This window comes from Nicotiana tabacum, chromosome 1 (genome assembly GCF_000715075.1).
Source record: "Nicotiana tabacum cultivar K326 chromosome 1, ASM71507v2, whole genome shotgun sequence".
Taxonomy (NCBI): domain Eukaryota; kingdom Viridiplantae; phylum Streptophyta; class Magnoliopsida; order Solanales; family Solanaceae; genus Nicotiana; species Nicotiana tabacum.
The window spans coordinates 104508286-104526419 of NC_134080.1; the positions used below are offsets into that span (position 1 = coordinate 104508286).

The 18134-nt window shown below is 42.1% G+C and overlaps 1 protein-coding gene across 1 annotated transcript; it reads left to right on the top strand.

Moving 5' to 3' along the window:
• Positions 1-5012: 5012 nt before the first annotated feature.
• On the top strand, positions 5013-6364 carry LOC107802208 (uncharacterized). The gene is made up of 2 exons (XM_016625662.2): positions 5013-5551; positions 5800-6364. Exons 1-2 carry the CDS (start codon positions 5013-5015, stop codon positions 6362-6364), a joined length of 1104 nt encoding a protein of 367 aa, XP_016481148.2.
• Positions 6365-18134: the final 11770 nt, after the last annotated feature.

Below are 18134 nucleotides of genomic sequence, written 5' to 3' on the forward strand. Positions count from 1 at the left end.
TATCAGCCATGCATCCAGTGTTTCATGTGTCCATGCTTTGGAAGTATCACGGCGATCCATCCCACGTGTTAGATTTCAGCATTGTCCAGTTGGACAAGGACTTGTCTTATGAGGAGGAGCCGATGTCTATTCTAGACCGGGGGGTTCGTCAGTTGATGTCGGAGAGTTTTCCTTCTGTTCATGTTCAGTGGAGAGGTCACCCTCCTGAGGCATCGACCTGGGAGTTCGAGTCCGATATGCGCAGCCGTTATCCCCATCTTTTCCCCGACTCAGGTACTTCCTTCTTATGTCCGTTCGAGGACGAACAGTTATTTTTAGAGGTGGAGAATGTGATGACCCAAAAGGTCATTACTTGCTTTTAAATTGAATTATGTGTTCCGAGGCCTTGAAAACCTCATTTAGCATCACCTCGATTTGCGTTCACAGTCCGGGCACGTAGCCGGAAAGCCTAAATATGAAAATCTATGAAAATGATAGGTTTTGACTATAAAATGAGTTAATTTGACTTCGGTCAACGTTTTAGGTAAACGGACCTGGACCCGTGATGTGACGGTCCCGGAAGGTCCGTAGGAAAATATGGGACTTGGGCGTATGCCCGGAATCGATTCCGAGGTCCCAAGACCAAGAAATGAATTTTTTTAAAGAAAATTGTTTTCTGAAATTGTTTAACGAAATTTAAAATGAATTTTTATTAGAACATGTTGGTATCGGGCCCGTATTTTGGTTCCGGTGCCCGGTACAGGTCTTATATGTGATTTAAGATAACTCTGTGAAGTTTGGTAAGAAACAGATGTCATTTGACGTGATTCGGACCTAAATTGCAAAAATTGATGTTTTAAGAAATTTGAAATAATTCATTGATTTTGAGGTTTAATTCGATGTTAATGATGTTACTTTGGCGATTTGATCGCACGGATAAGTTCATAGGGTGTTTTCGAGTTAGTACGTATGTTTGGTTTGGAGCCCCGAGGGCTCAGGTGAGTTTCAGATGTGTTTCGGAAGGTTTTAAACTCTTAAAAAGCTGTAGGTTTTCAGCTGTTGGTATTCTGATATTTCCTTCTTCGCGTTCGCGGGAGGACCCTCGCGAACGCGATGTGATAATTATGCTGAAGGAAATTCCTTCTACGCGAACACGTAACCCAGGTCGCGAACGCGAGGCGTTGGGGGGTCTTCCCTTCGCGAACGCGGGCCTAGTAACGCGAACGCGAAGGCTAATTGAGCCTGGGCAGGGGGTGGGGCATTAAACCTACGCGAACGCGACCACATAGATGCGAACGCGAAGGCTCGAGGGTTCATTTCTCCGCGAACGCGAAGGCCTAGTAGGCCTAACCCATCGCGAACGCGATGGACCTGTCGCGAACTTATGAGTAATTCCGCCCAGTTATTTTAAGTTCCAAAAACAGAACACATTACGGGATTTTCATTATTTTTCACAAACTTCATCTTCTCCACACCTCTTGGGTGATTTTGAAGAACTTCTTCACCATAACCTCTTGGGTAAGTAATCTTTAACTTGTTTTCTTCCATTTTTATCAACACCCACTAGATTTCTAGGCCTAAAACATGTTATTAAGGGTAGAAAATTAGAGATTTGGGTAGAGTTAGAGCTTTTTGATTGTTTGGGAATTTGACCTCGTTTTGGGGTCGGATTTGAAAATAAATTATATATTCGGGCTCGTGAGTGAATGGGTGATCGAGTTTTGGTCCGAACCTCGTATTTTGACCAAGCGGGCACGGGGTCAATTTTTGACTTTTTGGGAAGAATGATTAGAAAGCTATAATTAAGCATTGGAATTGGATTGTATAGCGTTTATTGATGTTATGAAGTCGATTATGTATAGATACAATTGATTTGGAGCCGAATTCGAAAGGAAAGGCATTGTTTGAGGCTTGATTTGGCCGTGGAAGTTCGACGTAAGTGTTCGGTCTAACCTTAGCTTGAGGGATTAAGAGTTGTGTCCTATTTGCTAGTTGCTTCTTGTTGAGTAGGACGTATAGGCATGATGATGAGTATCTATACGTTGGTGTCGAGCATGATCGTGAGTCTTAAATTGATATTTGTTGTGTTCTTAAATGATACTACACATGCTTTAATGGTGATTCTCGATATTGAGCAAGGATTTAGTTTATTTTTGTGGAAAGTAATTATGATTGAGTATTGGTGTTAGCTGGGATGAGTATGGATTGAGTTAAGATTGGTTATAGCTGATTCTCCCTTGCCGGACGTATATACTTTTACTATTGAATTCCCTTGCTGGGATAGTGTAGTTTATTGTTGATCTCTTGCCGGGACTCGTGTTATGGTTGAGTTTAAGGTATATAAATATATTGGATCGGGTTGCACGCCGCAACAATGTTATATTGGATCGGGTTGCACGTCGCAACAGTTATATAAATGGATTGGGTTGCACGCTGCAACATTATTATATATTGGATCGGGTTGCACGCTGCAACAATATTCTATTGGATCGGGTTGCACGTCGCAACAATGTTATATCGGATCGGGTTGCACGCCGCAATAATGTTATATTAGATCGGGTTGCACGCCGCAACAGTAATATAAATGGATTGGGTTGCACGCCGCAACAGTGTTAAATGATAAGGGATCGGGTTGTGCGCCGCAATAGTGTTATTATTATTTGTTGTAGAACTTGAACTATTCCCTCTTATCACTTTTTAGTTTCTGTTGGATTTGATAGGTTCCGCGTAGCATGTACCCCTTCCCATTTACATTGTTTATTCCTATTTTTTTTTGCTATATATTACATAACTGCACAGGTTTATCTGGAGTCTGGTCCTAACCTTATCACTACTTCGCCGGGGTTAGGCCAGACACTTACCAGCACATGGGGTCGGTTGTGCTCATGCTACACTATGCACTATGTGCAGATACCGGAGAAGCATTTGGACAGTAGCACTTGGGGAGCCAGCCTTCAGTCCACTTAGAGATCCCGAGGTAGTCCTGCAGGCGCCCGCAGGCCCGACGTTCTCTTCTATCTATTTATATTTTCTGTTCCCACTTATTTCCGAGACAGACTATATTTCCTTGTTCAGACATTTGTATGTAAGTATTCATAGCCAGTCCGTGGATATTGTGACACCGGTTTCTAGGTAGAGACGCATGTTGGCATTTTCGTACTGATTTTGGTATTATATAGTCTAAATCTTCTGCTTAATTTCATCTTTCGCTATTATTTAAATGTTGATCACATGTTAATTCAATTTGTTAAAAAGAGTTAAAAATGAAAGAGATTGAATTTTCTATATTTCGTGGCTTGCCTAGCTTCTACGAGTAGGCGCCATCACGACTTCTGAGGGTGAAAAATCCGGATCGTGACACCAACCCTAAAGAAAAGTTGCTTAAATAAAGATTTCTAAGGAAATACTATCATAGTAAATCAATTTTTATGTATATGAAATCCTAATATTTAAAAAAGGCATGTGTAAATCAATTTTGTATGTGTGAGTTTTGAAGAAATGATACGAATCTTTCATTTTTTAGTTTTTGGCATTTTTTTTTAATTTTTCAATGTTTTTTGTGGTTAATTAAAATTTGTTAACCACCAAACCTTAATTTTTCTTGTCTTTTTCCTTTGTCCACTTGTTCGCTTTTTAATACTATTTCCTTTAATATAATATAAATATAAGATACAAAATGTTTATTTAATTATTTCATTCTTAAAAAAGAATACCTACCATAACTGAGTTATACACAAAATTTAATTAAAGATACCTATAATAATGTATATTGTTTGCAAATAAGGTCAGATACAAAGCTTGTACTAAATATAGAATTATTATTTCAACTTAAAGTTAATGTGTAAGATACAAAACGAAATTTAAGTGATTCTTTTTCAAAAAAGGATACCTACCATAATTAAATTATACACAATATTTAATAAAGATACCATCATAAATAAAAAAAATTATTTAATTATTTCTTTGTTAGAAAATAACACCTACCATAACTGAATTATACACAAAATTTAATTAAATATACCTATAATAATATATATGATACCTATATTAATGTATATTGTTCGCAAATAAGGTTAGATACAAATCTTGTACTAAATAAAAAATTATTATTTTAACTTATAATTAATGTATAAGATACAAAAAAGAAATTTTAATTGATTTTTTCTCAAAAAAGGATATCTACCATAAATGAATTATACACAAATTTAAGTAAAAATACCTATAGCTATAATATATTTGTTTGCTTAATGAAAATTGCATCCCTCTTTATGTACGTCCAACATATTCTCAAAAAGTGCTCTCAGCTCACAAAATTTAATTAAAGATGCGCTAAATCTGGTCATCCATGGCGAGAGGGAGGGGAAGAGGACGAGGAAGGCCCAAAAAAAATCGTAATTACTAGCATAGAAAGATCTACTAACTCACACAGTAAAACAACAGAAAGGGAGAATGATCTGCAAACAACATATCTGGAACTAAACTCAGACACTAGAGCTCAATGGAAGAACACTGGGCGTGCATCTAGCTCAGGAGTTTTGAAGAAGCTAGATCTCACAATACCTCCAGCAACTGCATCAAAAATGCAATTGGAGGAAAAAACAAAGGACCATAGTCTGCATGCTACAGTAGATAATGCAACAGTAACAATTGAGGAGGAAGAACAAGGAGTGATGAATCCTGCCTTGGCGACAAAAGCTGTAGACCCTAAACCATGGTCTAACCTATTCCAGAAGAACAGATTTGTAGCAAATGGTATGTCTCTATCATATATTCCCCCGGAAATTGTCAATGGCCAAGTAGTTGTTCAATTGGACAAGGAAGAGGTTGAATCTGAGACTGAGAAGTGAAAATGTGCTTTAATTGCTTACATCTTAGGGGATACCCCGGGATATAATACTATGATATCACAGGGGAGGACACTTAACATGCTGATTAATTGGCTATTCTAGAATGTGAGGGGAGTCAATAAGAGGTATAAACAGAAAGAATTGACTAACTACATCAAAAACAAAAATGTCAAGATAGCTGGCCTAATGGAAACCAGAGTGAAAGAGCACAATTTCAAGAGAATTATCAAAGCTATTACTCCAGATTGGGAAGGGATAAACAACTACCAATATGCTCAGAATAGTAGGGTGTGGGTATTATGGGATCCAAGATGGTATAGTGTGATGTTAATCAAAGCTGGGGCTCAATATGTTCATTGTCAACTTATAGACAATTTAGGGAAGATAGAATGCTTAATAACAGTTGTCTATGGACACAATACAATTGAGCAAAGGAAAGCACTATGGGCAGATATACATAACTTGACTGCAAACATAACCACTCCTTGGATAATTGGAGGAGATTTCAATGCAGTTCTATATTCTCAAGATAGACTAATGGGCAATCCTATAACATATGCTGAAACACAAGACTTTGCCAGCTGCATTCAAACTCTGCAGTTGAATCAATTGCTATGGAAGGGTGATTACTATACTTGGTCGAACAAGCAAGATAGAACTGATAGAATCAGAAGCAGAATAGATAGGATGTTTGGAAACTTTGAATGGATGATACAATGGGGAAGGTACAAAATAAATATGATTTGCCTCAAATATCTGATCATTCACCTATGCTTCTTTCAATTTCCATGAATTCAAGGCCTGGCAAAATCCCATTCAGATTTCTAAATGTTTGGGCAGACCATGACAGATTTGTACAAATAGTGCAGAAAGTATGGGAGTAGAATGTGACAAATTGGAGAATGAAGAATATATGGTTGAAGTTGAAAGCCTTGAAACCTAGACTTAAGACTTTAAATAATGGGGTGTTTAGATCTATTGCTGACAAGATTGACAAGGCTCGTGGAGAACTTCAAGATATACAAGAGAAGATTACCACAAATTATACTGATGGCCTACTGGAGCAAGAGAAAACTGTCATTCACCAGCTGGAAAAATGGTCTCTTATAGAGGAAAGTGTCCTAAAACAAAAATCAAGAGCAAGGTGGATTAAGCTTGGGGATTCTAATTCCAAGTACTTTTCTGCTATGCTAAAGGAGAGGAATCAAAGGAAGCAGATTAAGGAGCTCACATCCCTAGATGGGCAGAAGTTGAATGATGCTGATAAGATCAAGCATGAAATTATAGAGTTCTACAAATTACTGATAGGGACTGCAGCACCAAATCTACCTGCAATAAATAGGGAGATCATAAAGCAAGGACCTATGTTATCCCAACAGCAAAGAAGACAGCTAGTTGCAGAAATCTCTGATCAAGAGATCTTTGAAGGATTGCAGAATATTAGGGATGACAAATCACCAGGAGTAGATGGTTTCAATGCATGCTTTTTCAAGAAAACATGGCCTATTATCAAAGAGGAGATCTGTGCAGCTGTTTAAGAATTCTTCACTACTGGTAAATTGTATAAGGCTCTTAATTTCACTACCCTTACACTAATACCAAAAATGGACAAACCAGTCACAGTGAAAGACTTTAGACCCATTGCTTGTTGTACTCTGCTCTATAAGATGATCTCTAAGGTATTAGTAGCAAGACTACAGAAGTTTATTGCTAGCATCATTAGTGAAAATTAGGCAGGATTTATACCTGGGAGGAGAATTGCAGACAACATCATACTGACACATGAATTGGTTAAAGCTTACACAAGGAAACACATCTCAGATAGATGTATGATTAAGATAGATTTACAGAAAGCTTATGATTCAGTGGAGTGTATCTACTTAGAGCAGGTAATGGAGAGAATTTGGGTTTTCCTACTCAATTCACTAGCTGGATTATGAAGTGTGTCAAAACAGTCAATTATACCATCTTAATCAATGGAGAGACTACTACCCCTTTTGATGCAAAAAAATGTCTTAGGCAAGGGGATCCTATGTCACCCTTCCTATTTGCTATTGCAATGAAATATCTAAGTAGGAGTCTACATAGCCTAAAAGAGGACAAAGATTTCAGATACCATCCAAAATGTGCTAAACTTGGTATTACACACTTAAGTTTTGCTGATGACTTATTGTTGTTTGTAAGAGGAGACTTATCATCAGTGAAGGTCATGCACAGATGCTTCAAACAGTTTGCTCAAGCTTCAGGATTACAAGCAAATATGGGGAAGAGTTCAGTGTATTTTGGAGGGGTACCAAGAGATGATTGAGATAAAATCCTGCAGCTCCTGGGATATGGACAAGGGGAGATGCCTTTTAAATATTTAGGCATTCCCCTGTCAACAAAAAAGATATCAATGATCCAATGGCAGCCATTCATTCAGAAAATAGTAGCAAGGATATCTTCATGGACAACTAAGAAACTATCTTATGCAGGAAGAGTACAACTAGTACAAAGTGTAATTTTTGGAGTACAAGCATACTGGGCTCAGCTCCTACCTCTACCTGTTAAGGTGCTTAAAACTATTGATGCATATTGTCGAAGCTATATCTAGTCAGCAACCAATACCATAACTAAGAAGGCATTGATATCCTGGGAAAAGATGTGCTCTCCTAAATCTTATGAAGGCCTAAACCTGGTGAACATCCATCTATAGAATAGGGCTGCTATTTCAAAAATATGTTGGGATGTGGAAGCAAAGCAAGATAGATTGTGGATTAAATGGATTCACTCCTAATATATCAAAGGGCAACAATTCATGCAAATGGTAGCTCCCAAGCAAGCCTGTTGGATGATCAGACAAATCTTCAGTGCAAGAACTGATTGTAGTCTAGTACAGAGGAACAAATAGGACACTAGTGTAACTAGACACATATACTTTCAGCTGCTGGGAAAACAAACCCGAGTGTCGTGGAAGTGTCTAATGTTTCAGAATTGCGCGAGGCCAAAAGCACAATATACTATGTGGATGCTATTACATGGAAGACTCCCAACCACAGATAGACTGGCAAAGTGGGGCTTGGCAGTGGATACACAATGCACTCTATGTCACAACCATGAGGAAAATAGAGACCATCTGTTTGTCACGTGTGAATATACTAGGAACCTATGGATAAAACTTATGCAATGGATGCAACATGATTATACCAGGACGCAGAACTGGGAGCAGTATATGGGCTGGAGCTTGCATCATGCTAAAGGCAAGACCACAAGAGCAAGAATATTCAGACTGGTATATGCATAAATAGTACACGCTATTTGGATTGAGAGAAATTTGAGAATTTTTTAGAAAAGAACACGTGATTGGAATAGTATTGCCCGTGAGATAGCATACACATGTAATGTTAGAGCTACTGCTAGTATTCAAAGTATAGTTCATAATTATATTTTCCTTTGAATGTATAGAGGAGTGTAGGATATAGCAGATGGAGTTTTGTAATGAGATAGATAGCTGTGTGTCACGATCCGGAATTCCTACCCTCGGGAGTCGTGATGGCGCCTACTCGTAGAAGTTAGGCAAGCCATGAACTTAGAGACCACTAACTCATTCATTTTTATACATGTTTTGCCAGTTAAACTATCAATGATTAAGCATTTAAATGATAGCGAAAAATAAAATTTAGCGGAAGTCTTAAATAAAAATGAAACCCAAATATCTAGAAACCAATACATGTCTTTACCCAGAACCTAGTGTCACATCATCCACGGACTACTAAGAATACTATATACATCAGTTTGAAAGAAAGATAACACTGTGTGTCTCGAATACATGAGATAACAAAATATAAAATAGGATAGAGTAGACGCCAGGCCTGTGGATGTCTGCAAGGCTACCTCAATGTCTAGGTGGACTGAAGGCTGGCTCCCGAGCTAATGTTGCTGCTTAAATGCTGCTCCGGTATCTGCACATAAGTGAAGAGTGTAGCATCAGCACAACCGACCCCATGTGCTGGTAAGTGTCTGGCCTAACCCCGACGAGGTAGTAACGAGGCTAGGACCAGACTCCAGATAAACCTATGCAGTTATATAATATATGGCGGAAAAAGTAAACAGGTAATAAGTAATCAAAGCTGGGGAAGGGGAACATGCTTCGGGGGTAGCAGATAAAACAGAATATCAAAGAATAATAAGGAAACTACAATTTAACTTCTAACACGGATAAAAATAAATAAGGCAAATTTCACTTTCAGTTTCATCTTGTTGCAGGCGTGCAACCCGATCCCATTTCTCATATCTTGTGGTAGGTGTACCACCCGCTCCCATTTCATTATATCTTGTGGTAGGCGTACCACCTGCTCCCATTTCATTATATCTCGTAGTAGGCGTACCACCCGCTCCCATTTCATTATATCTCGTGGTAGGCGTACCACCCGCTCCCATTTCATCGATCTTGTGGTAGGCGTACCACCCGCTCCCATTTCATAATATCTTGTGGTAGGCGTACCACCCGCTCCCATTTCATTATATCTTGTGATAGGCGTACCACCTGCTCCCATTTCATTATATCTTATGGTAGGCGTACCACCCGCTCCCATTTCATTATATTTCAAAATTACAAGAAATCCCGACAAGGGAACAAAAATAATATAATAACTTCCCGGCAAGGGAACAACAATATCGAAACAGTTATCCCGGCAAGGGAGAATCAGCTATAACCAAATCCTAACTCATTTTGTACTCAGCTCAATTAAAGACAATACTCAATCATAACTACGAGGATAAAATCAATCTTTACTCAATATAGGAGATCATTAATTAAAGCATCCGAAGTGCCATCTAAGAGCACAATAACGTTCAAATTTAAGACTCACGGTCATGCTCAATAGCAACGTATAGATAATCGTCACCATGCCTATACGTCGCACTCAACAAGAAGCAAGTAGCAACTAGGACTCAACTCCTAATCCCTCAAGCTGAGGTTAGACCGAACACTTACCTCGAACTTTCACGGCCAACTCAAGCCTCGAACACTGCTTTTCCTCTCAAATTTGGCTCCAACCCAATCGAATCTATACATAATTGACTCAATATCATCAATAAGTGCTAAACAATCCAATTCCAATGTTCAATAATAACTTTCCAATCATTCTTCCCAAAATCCCAAAAATCGACCTCGGGCCTGCTTGGTCAAAATGCAAGGTTCGGACCAAAACCCGTCACCCATTCGCCCACGAGCCCGAATATATAATTTGTTTTCAAATCCGACCCCAAAACGAGGTCTAAATCACAAATAATAAAAAAGCCCTAACTCTACCCAAATCCCTAGTTTCTACCCTTAATTACATGTTTTAGGCCTAAAACTCTAGTGGGTGTTGATGGAAAATGAAGAAAACAAGTTAAAGATTACTTACCCAAGAGATTATGGTGAAGAGAAGCTTCCAAAATCGCCTAAGAGCTTTGGAGAAGAAGAGGTTTGTGAAATTTTTATAAAATCCCGAAAGTGTTCTGTTTTTGGCCTTTTTAAAATCACTAGGCGAAAATGCCCTTCGCGTTCGCGACTGACCCTTCGCGTTCGCGATGGTCAGGATGAGTGAGCCTTTGCATTCGCGTACACGGGCTCGCATTCGCGAAGATTAATCTCCTCGAGCCCTCGCGTTCGCATCCAAGGGTTCGCGTTCGCGTAAGACAACTACCCCACCCCCTGCCTAGGCCCATTTGGCCTTCGTGTTCGGGTGGTCAGGACCTGAGCTATGCGTTCGCGTAGAAGGAAATTCCTTCAGCAACAATTAACCCATCGCGTTCGCGTGGGTACTCCTGCGAACACGAAGAAGGAAGTACCAGAAACCCAACAGCTGAGTGTCACGACCCCAATCCTCGGTCGTGATGGCGCCCAACACGATGCTAGGCAATCCCGACCAATTCGTCACTCACAATCCCTTATGTAGAATTCATTACCAATTAATAGGATTTAATGCCAGATTAACATGAGTATAACTCTGTAGTAATATATAAACAGTACGGAAAAAATCCATAAAATATCACTATAGATCCCACCGATCTGGTGTCACGAGCCAAGAGCCTCTAATACAAGTCTGTGTAGCAACCTATACATAGAGTTGTCTAGAATGCGGCAAATAAAGAGGATAAGGGGAGAAATCGGGTCCTGCGGACGCCATGCAGCTACCTCGATGACTCCGGAATAAGCTGAACAACAGCAGAAGGCTCAAATCCGGGATACCTGTATCTGCACACATAGTGCAGGGAGTAAAGTGAGTACTCCAACTCAGTGAGTAATAGCAATAAATAATGACTGACGGAAAGAAAACTCGTAAAAACACTACGCAGTTCTATATTTAAACGGTGAGAATATCAAAAACAACAACTGAATGAAGAAGTCAGTTAAAAGTCCTTTAAACCAGTATTCATTTCATTTACTCCTCATGATAACCGAATTCATATTTGTACCGTTACGGCATGCAGCCCGATCCACATAGTATACTGCTGCGGCGCACAGCCCGATCCATATATATATATATATATATATATATATATATATATATATATATATATATATATATATACTGCTGCGGCGTGCAGCCCGATCCATATATATATATATATTGCTGCGACGTGCAGCCCGATCCAAGAATAGTCGACTGCGCTCACTGGGGGTGTGCACACTCTGGAGGGGCTCCTTCAGCCCAAGCACTATACTACTGCGGCGTGCAGTCCGACCCATATAATATACTACTGCGGCGTGCAGTCCGATCCATATAATATACTACTGCGGCGTGCCAGTCCGATCCATATAATATACTACTGCGGTGTGCAGTCCGATCCGCATAAATATATATACTGCTGTGGCGTGCAGCCCGATCCATAGCATATCAAATACCCTTACAATGGGGTTCTCGACCCCTCTCAGTCAATATAGACTTGGCCTCTCGGGCACACTAAGATAAAACGGGGTTCTCAACCCCCACGTTACTCTCATTAGGATTTAACAATTTCTAAAGCTGGTTCATATTATGTTTACCAGTTAAGAACATGACTGAGGGTATGATTTCGACAAGGAAAGTGAGGTCTACCAATACAAATGCCCCCTAAGGGTTTTACAGATCGGCACAAGGCCCCAAACATGGCAACTAGCCCATAATATAATGATATTAATTAAGTCTCAGTCAAAAAAGTAGTAGAGTCATCAAACGGGATGGACCGAGTCCAAATCCCCAGTAATAACAGACCCCACGCTCATCATACATCGTGTGTCTCATCTCATCATAGCACCACGTTGTGCAAATCCGGGGTTTCAAACCCTCAGAACATCATTTATAACCATTACTCACCTCAAGCAGGCCGAAATCCTAGCTCTCTACTCCCTTGCCTGCAAATCAACCTCCTCAAGCGTCGAATTTGGTCAAAACCACAAGTAATACGTTACAATAGGCTAAGGGAATACAACCCAATCGAAAAGACTTGAAAATTATCGAAAATCACGAAGTTGGCAAAACTTGAGCCCCGGGCCCACTTCTCCAAAAATCAAAAAATTTGCATCACCTGATTCCTTATCTCGCCACGAGTCTATACATATCAACTTTACCAAAATCCGAGCTCAAATTCTCCCTCAAAGCCCACATTTCTATTTCAAAAGTCAAGCCCTAATCTTTCCCCTTTTAATCAAATTTCCATGAATTTAGATGTTGAATCTACAATTAAATGATGTTTTTTAGGTCATAAGACTCACCTTCAATGAATCCCAGTTGAAACCCTCTTTAATCCTCGTCCAAAAGCTCTCAAGGATGTTCAAAAATGGAGGAAATGGGTTTGGGTTCGCGGATGAAATGTTTTTAACATTCTGCCCGGATCACTGGAGCTAACTCTATGCGATCGCATTCAAGCCCCTGCGCTCGCATAGACCAAAATCTGCAGCTCCAGAATTAACCCTATGCGATCGCATCCTATCCTCTGTGATCGCATAACACATTGACTTTAGCCTATGCAATCGCACACCTGCTCCTACGATCGCATTGAACAAATTTCCACGAAAATCCCGGATTAGCTTTACACTGTGCGATCACAACACCTGCTATGCGATCGCATAGCACAACCAAACAGCCCCGAAAATCCTTCTATGCGATCGCAGCCCTTGCTATGCGATCACATAGAGAAAAATTGCTCTGCACTGACTTCTGCATTTCTGCAACATTTTCCAACTTCAAAAATTCCCGTTAGCCATCCGAAATCACCCCGAGGCCCCCGGGACCTCAACCAAAAGTGCCAACCTATCCTAAAACATCATTCAAACTTGTTCCAATCATCAAAACACCACAAACAACACCAAAACCATCAAATTACATCGGATTCAAGCCTAAATTTCTTAAAAACTTCCGAAATAAGCATTTAATCAAAAACCCGACCAACACACTTCCGAATGATCTGTATTTTTGCACACACATCCAAAATCATCTAAGGAAGCTACTGCAACTCTCAGAATTCCATTCTGACTCCCGTATCAAAATCTCACCTACCAACCGGAATTCGCCAAAATACTAACTTTGCCAATTCGAGCTTAATTCCACTCCGGACCCTCAAAATCAATTCCGATCACACTCCTAAGCCATATATCAACCCCCGAAGCTAACCAAATCACCGGAAATCACATCCGAGCCCTCTAACTCAATAGTCAACATCCAGTTGACTTTTCCAAAACAAGCCTCCCTTAAAGAGACTAGGTGTCTCATTTTCTATCAAAACCAATCCGATTAAACTCTAACACACCGAATACCGATAATGAAACATGAAGAAGCATAAAATGGGGGAAATGGGGCAGTAACTCACGTGACGACGGGCCGGGTCGTCACATCCTCCCCAACTAAAACAAACGCTCGTTCTCGAGCAGGTCAAGAAACATACTTGGAGCCTCAAACAGGTGAGGATATCTGCTCCACATTTCCCGCTTGGTCTCCCAAGTAGCCTCCTCCACAGGCCGACCTCTCCACTGCACTTTCACCGAAGCGATATCCTTTGATCTCAATCTCCGAAACTGACGACCCAAAATAGCCACTGGCTCCACATCGTAGGTCAAATCATCATCCAACTGGACCATGCTGAAGTCTAAAACATGAGACGGGTCCCGAACAAACTTCCGGAGCATAGAAACATGGAATACCGGATGCACACTCGACAGGCTGGGTGGCAAAGCAAGCTCGTAAGCCACATCCCCAATCCTCCGAAGCACCTCAAAAGGCCCAATGAACCGCGGATTCAACTTGCCTTTCTTCCCAAACCTCATAACACCCTTCATAGGCGAAACCTTCAGCAAGACCTTCTCACCAACCATATAGGACACATCTCGAACCTTCCGGTCCGCATAACTCTTTTGACGTGACTGAGCTGTACGAAGTCTTTCCTGAATCATCTTCACTTTCTCTAAGACATCCTGAACCAAGTCTGTTCCCAACATCCTAGCCTCGCCAGTCTCGAACCAACCAACTGGAGATCTACACTGTCTCCTATACAAGGCCTCATAAGGTGCCATCTGAATGCTGGACTGATAGCTGTTGTTGTAGGCAAACTCTGCAAGTGGCAAGAACTCATCCCAAGAACCCCCAAATTCAATAACACAGGCACGCAACATGTCCTCCAATATCTGAATGGTACGCTCGGACTGTCCGTCCGTCTGAGGATGAAATGTCGTGCTCAACTCCACCTGCGTACCCAACTCTCGCTGAAATGTCCTCCAAAACTGAGAAGTGAACTGAGTACCCCTATCTGAGATAATAGACACTGGAACCCCATGCAATCGGACAATCTCCCGGATAAAGATCCCTGCCAGCCGCTCCAAAGAATAGGTAGTACATACTGGAATGAAGTGCGCGGACTTGGTCAGCCTGTCCACAATCACCCAAATCGAATCAAACTTATTCAAAGTCCGAGGAAGACCACTCACAAAATCCATAGTAATTCTCTCCCACTTCCACTCAGGAATAATCATCCGCTGAAGTACGCCACCCGGTCTCTGATGCTCGTACTTTACCTGCTGACAGTTGAGACACCGAGCCACATACCCTACTATATCCTTTTTCATCCTTCTCCACCAGTAGTGCTACCTCAAATCCTGATACATCTTCGCGGCACCTAGATGGATGGAATACAGCGAGTTGTGGACCTCCTCCAATATCAACTCCCGAAGCCCCTCCACATTGGGCACGCAAATCCGGCCCTGCATCCTCAACACGCCATCACCATCAATGGTCACATCCCTGGCATCATCATGTTGAACCCTGTCCTTAAGGACAAGCAAATGTGGATCATCATACTGGCGCTCTTTGATGCAGTCATACAAGGAAGACCGAGAAACTACACAAGCCAACACCCGACTAGGCTCTAAAATATCTAATCTTACCATCCGATTGGCCAAAGCCTGAACATCAACTGCAAAGGGCCTCTCACCAACTGGAATGTATGCCAAACTCCCCATGCTAACCGCCTTCCGGCTCAACGCATCGGCCACCACATTGGCCTTCCCGGGGTGATACAAAATGGTAATATCATAATCCTTGAGCAACTCAAGCCACCTCCGCTGCCTCAAATTAAGATCCTTTTGCTTGAACAAATGTTGAAGACTGCGATGATCAGTGAACACTTCACAAGATACGCCATACAAGTAATGCCTCCAAATCTTCAATGCATGAACTATGGCAGCCAACTGACAAGAAGCATATGCAATCACTCTACCCTCCTACATCAACACACAGCCAATCCCAACTCTCGAAGCATTACAATAGACGGTATAAGAACCTGAAGCTGATGGTAACACCAATACCAGAGCTGTGGTCAAAGCTGTCTTGAGCTTCTGAGAGCTCTTCTCGCACTCGTCCGACCATACAAATGGAGCACCCTTCTGCGTCAACTTGGTCAAGGGCGAGGCAATAGATGAAAAACCCTGAACAAACCGGCGATAATAACCCGCCAAACCGAGGAAACTACGAATCTCTGTGGCTGAGGTCGGTCTAGGCCAACTCTGTACTGCCTCTATCTTCTTCGGGTCGACCTTAATACCCTCGCAAGACACCACGTGACCTAAGAAAGCCACTGACCCAAGCCAAAACTCACACTTGGAGAACTTTGCATAAAGCTTCTCCTCTCTCAATCTCTGTAATACCACTCGCAAATGCTATGCGTGCTCCTCCTGTCTATGCGAGTACACCAATATATCATCAATAAAAACAATCACGAATGAATCCAGATATGGCCGAAATACACTGTTCATCAAATGCATGAACGCGGCTGGGGCATTAGTCAGCCCAAAGGACATAACAAGAAACTCATAGTGCCCATATCTAGTCCTGAAAGCAGTCTTCATAATATTTGAATCCCTGATCTTCAACTGGTGATAGCCTAAACGAAGATCAATCTTGGAGAATACCCTTGTCCCCTGAAGCTGGTCAAATAAATCATTGATACGGGGCAGGGGATACTTGTTCTTCACTGTTACTTTGTTCAATTGCCTGTAGTCAATGCACATTCTCATTGTGCATCCTTCTTTTTCACAAATAGAATCGGTGCACCCTACGGGGACACACTAGGCCGAATGAACCCCTTATACTGGAGTTCCTGAAGCTGATCCTTTAGCTCTTTCAACTCTGCCGGTGCCATACGATATGGAGGAATGGAAATGGGCTGAGTTCCCGGCACCAGGTCAATACCAAAATCAATGTCCCTGTCCGGTGGCATGCCTGGCAGGTCTGCAGGAAACACATCGGGAAACTCCCTCACAACTGGAATCGAATCAATGCTAGGAGTCTCAGCTCCAACATCCCTCACAAGAGCCAAATATGATAGACAACTTTTCCCAACCATACGTTGGGCCTTTAGAAAAGAAATCACCCTGCTAGGCACATAGTCAGTCACGCCACGCCACTCGATTCTCGGAACACTCGGTATAGCCAAAGTGACTGTCTTAGCATGATAGTCTAGAATAGCACGGCATGGAGATAGCCAATCCATGCCCAAAATGACATCAAAATCTACCATGCTCAATAGCAATAGATCCACTCGGGTCTCCAAACCCCCAATAGTCACCACACATGACCGGTACACACGGTCTACAACAATAGTATCGCCCACTAGGGTAGATACATGAACAGGTAAAGCAAGAAACTCATAGGGCGTACCCAAATAACGAGCAAAGTATGATGACACATAAGAAAAGGTGGAACCGGGATCAAACAATACAGAGGCATCTTTGTGGCAGACTGAAACAATACCTGTAATGACAGCATCTAAAGCAATAGCATCTGGCCTGCCAGGAAGTGCATAGAAACGGGCCTGACCGCCCCCTGATCGACCTCCCCCTCTAGGGCGACCCCTGGCTGCCTGACCTCCACCCCTAGCTGGCTGGGCGGGTGGTGAAGTAACTGGAGCAGAAGTCGAGGGCTGACCCCTTTGCTGATACTGACCATCGCGAAGTCGAGGACACTCCCTCCGCATATGCCCGAACTCTCCACACTCATAGCAACTCCCGGGTGCTGGAAACTGGGACTGAAGGGAACCCCTCGTGCCAGAGTGGATAGCTGATGCACTCGTCTTGGAAGAACCCTAAGTAGATGGAGCACGAGACGAACTCTATGCTGGAAGAGCGCTGAGAGATGGCTGACTATGCTGAGAACCCTGATAACCACGACCAGAAGATCCACCTCGGTACTTAGGTCGAGCTGACTGAGCGGGCCTAAAAGAATGACCCCAACCCTGCTGGAACTGGCCCCTCAAAGAAGCGCCACTGAAACTGCCAGAACCTCGAGGCCTCTTGGCCTCCCTCTCCTCTCTTTCCTGACGGCGAGCCGTCTCAATATCACGAGCAATATCAACTGCATGCTCGAAAGAAATACCCAGAACTCTCTCTCGAGTCATCAAAATACGAAGGTGATAATTAAGACCATCCACGAACCTCTTAATCCTCTCCCGATCAGTCGGAACTATCCATGAGGCATAACGAGACAACTCAGAAAGTTTCGCCTCATACTGAGACACAGTCATATCTCCTTGGCGAAGCCACTCAAACTATCTACGCAGCTCCTCCCTCTGAGACTACGGTATCCACTTCTCCAAGAAGAGAGTGGAGAACTCTTGCCAAGTCAAAAGTGCTGCACCTGCCGGCCTACGCCGCTCATACGCCTCCCACCAAGTGAAGGTCGTTCCAGTAAACTGAAATGTAGTAAAAGCCACACCGCTGGACTCAAGAATTCCTGTTGTCCGAAGCATATGCTAACACTTGTCGAGAAAACCCTGGGCATCCTCGCCCTGAGCACCACTGAAAGAAAGAGGCTG

Excerpts from the sequence above, each read along its gene's own strand:
- LOC107802208 (XM_016625662.2), top strand. The coding sequence starts at position 5,013 with ATGGAAACCAGAGTGAAAGAGCACAATTTCAAGAGAATTATCAAAGCT. Across the intron at positions 5,552-5,799 it reads TGGATGATACAATGGGGAAG|ATCTATTGCTGACAAGATTG; the intron begins GTACAAAATAAA and ends TGGGGTGTTTAG.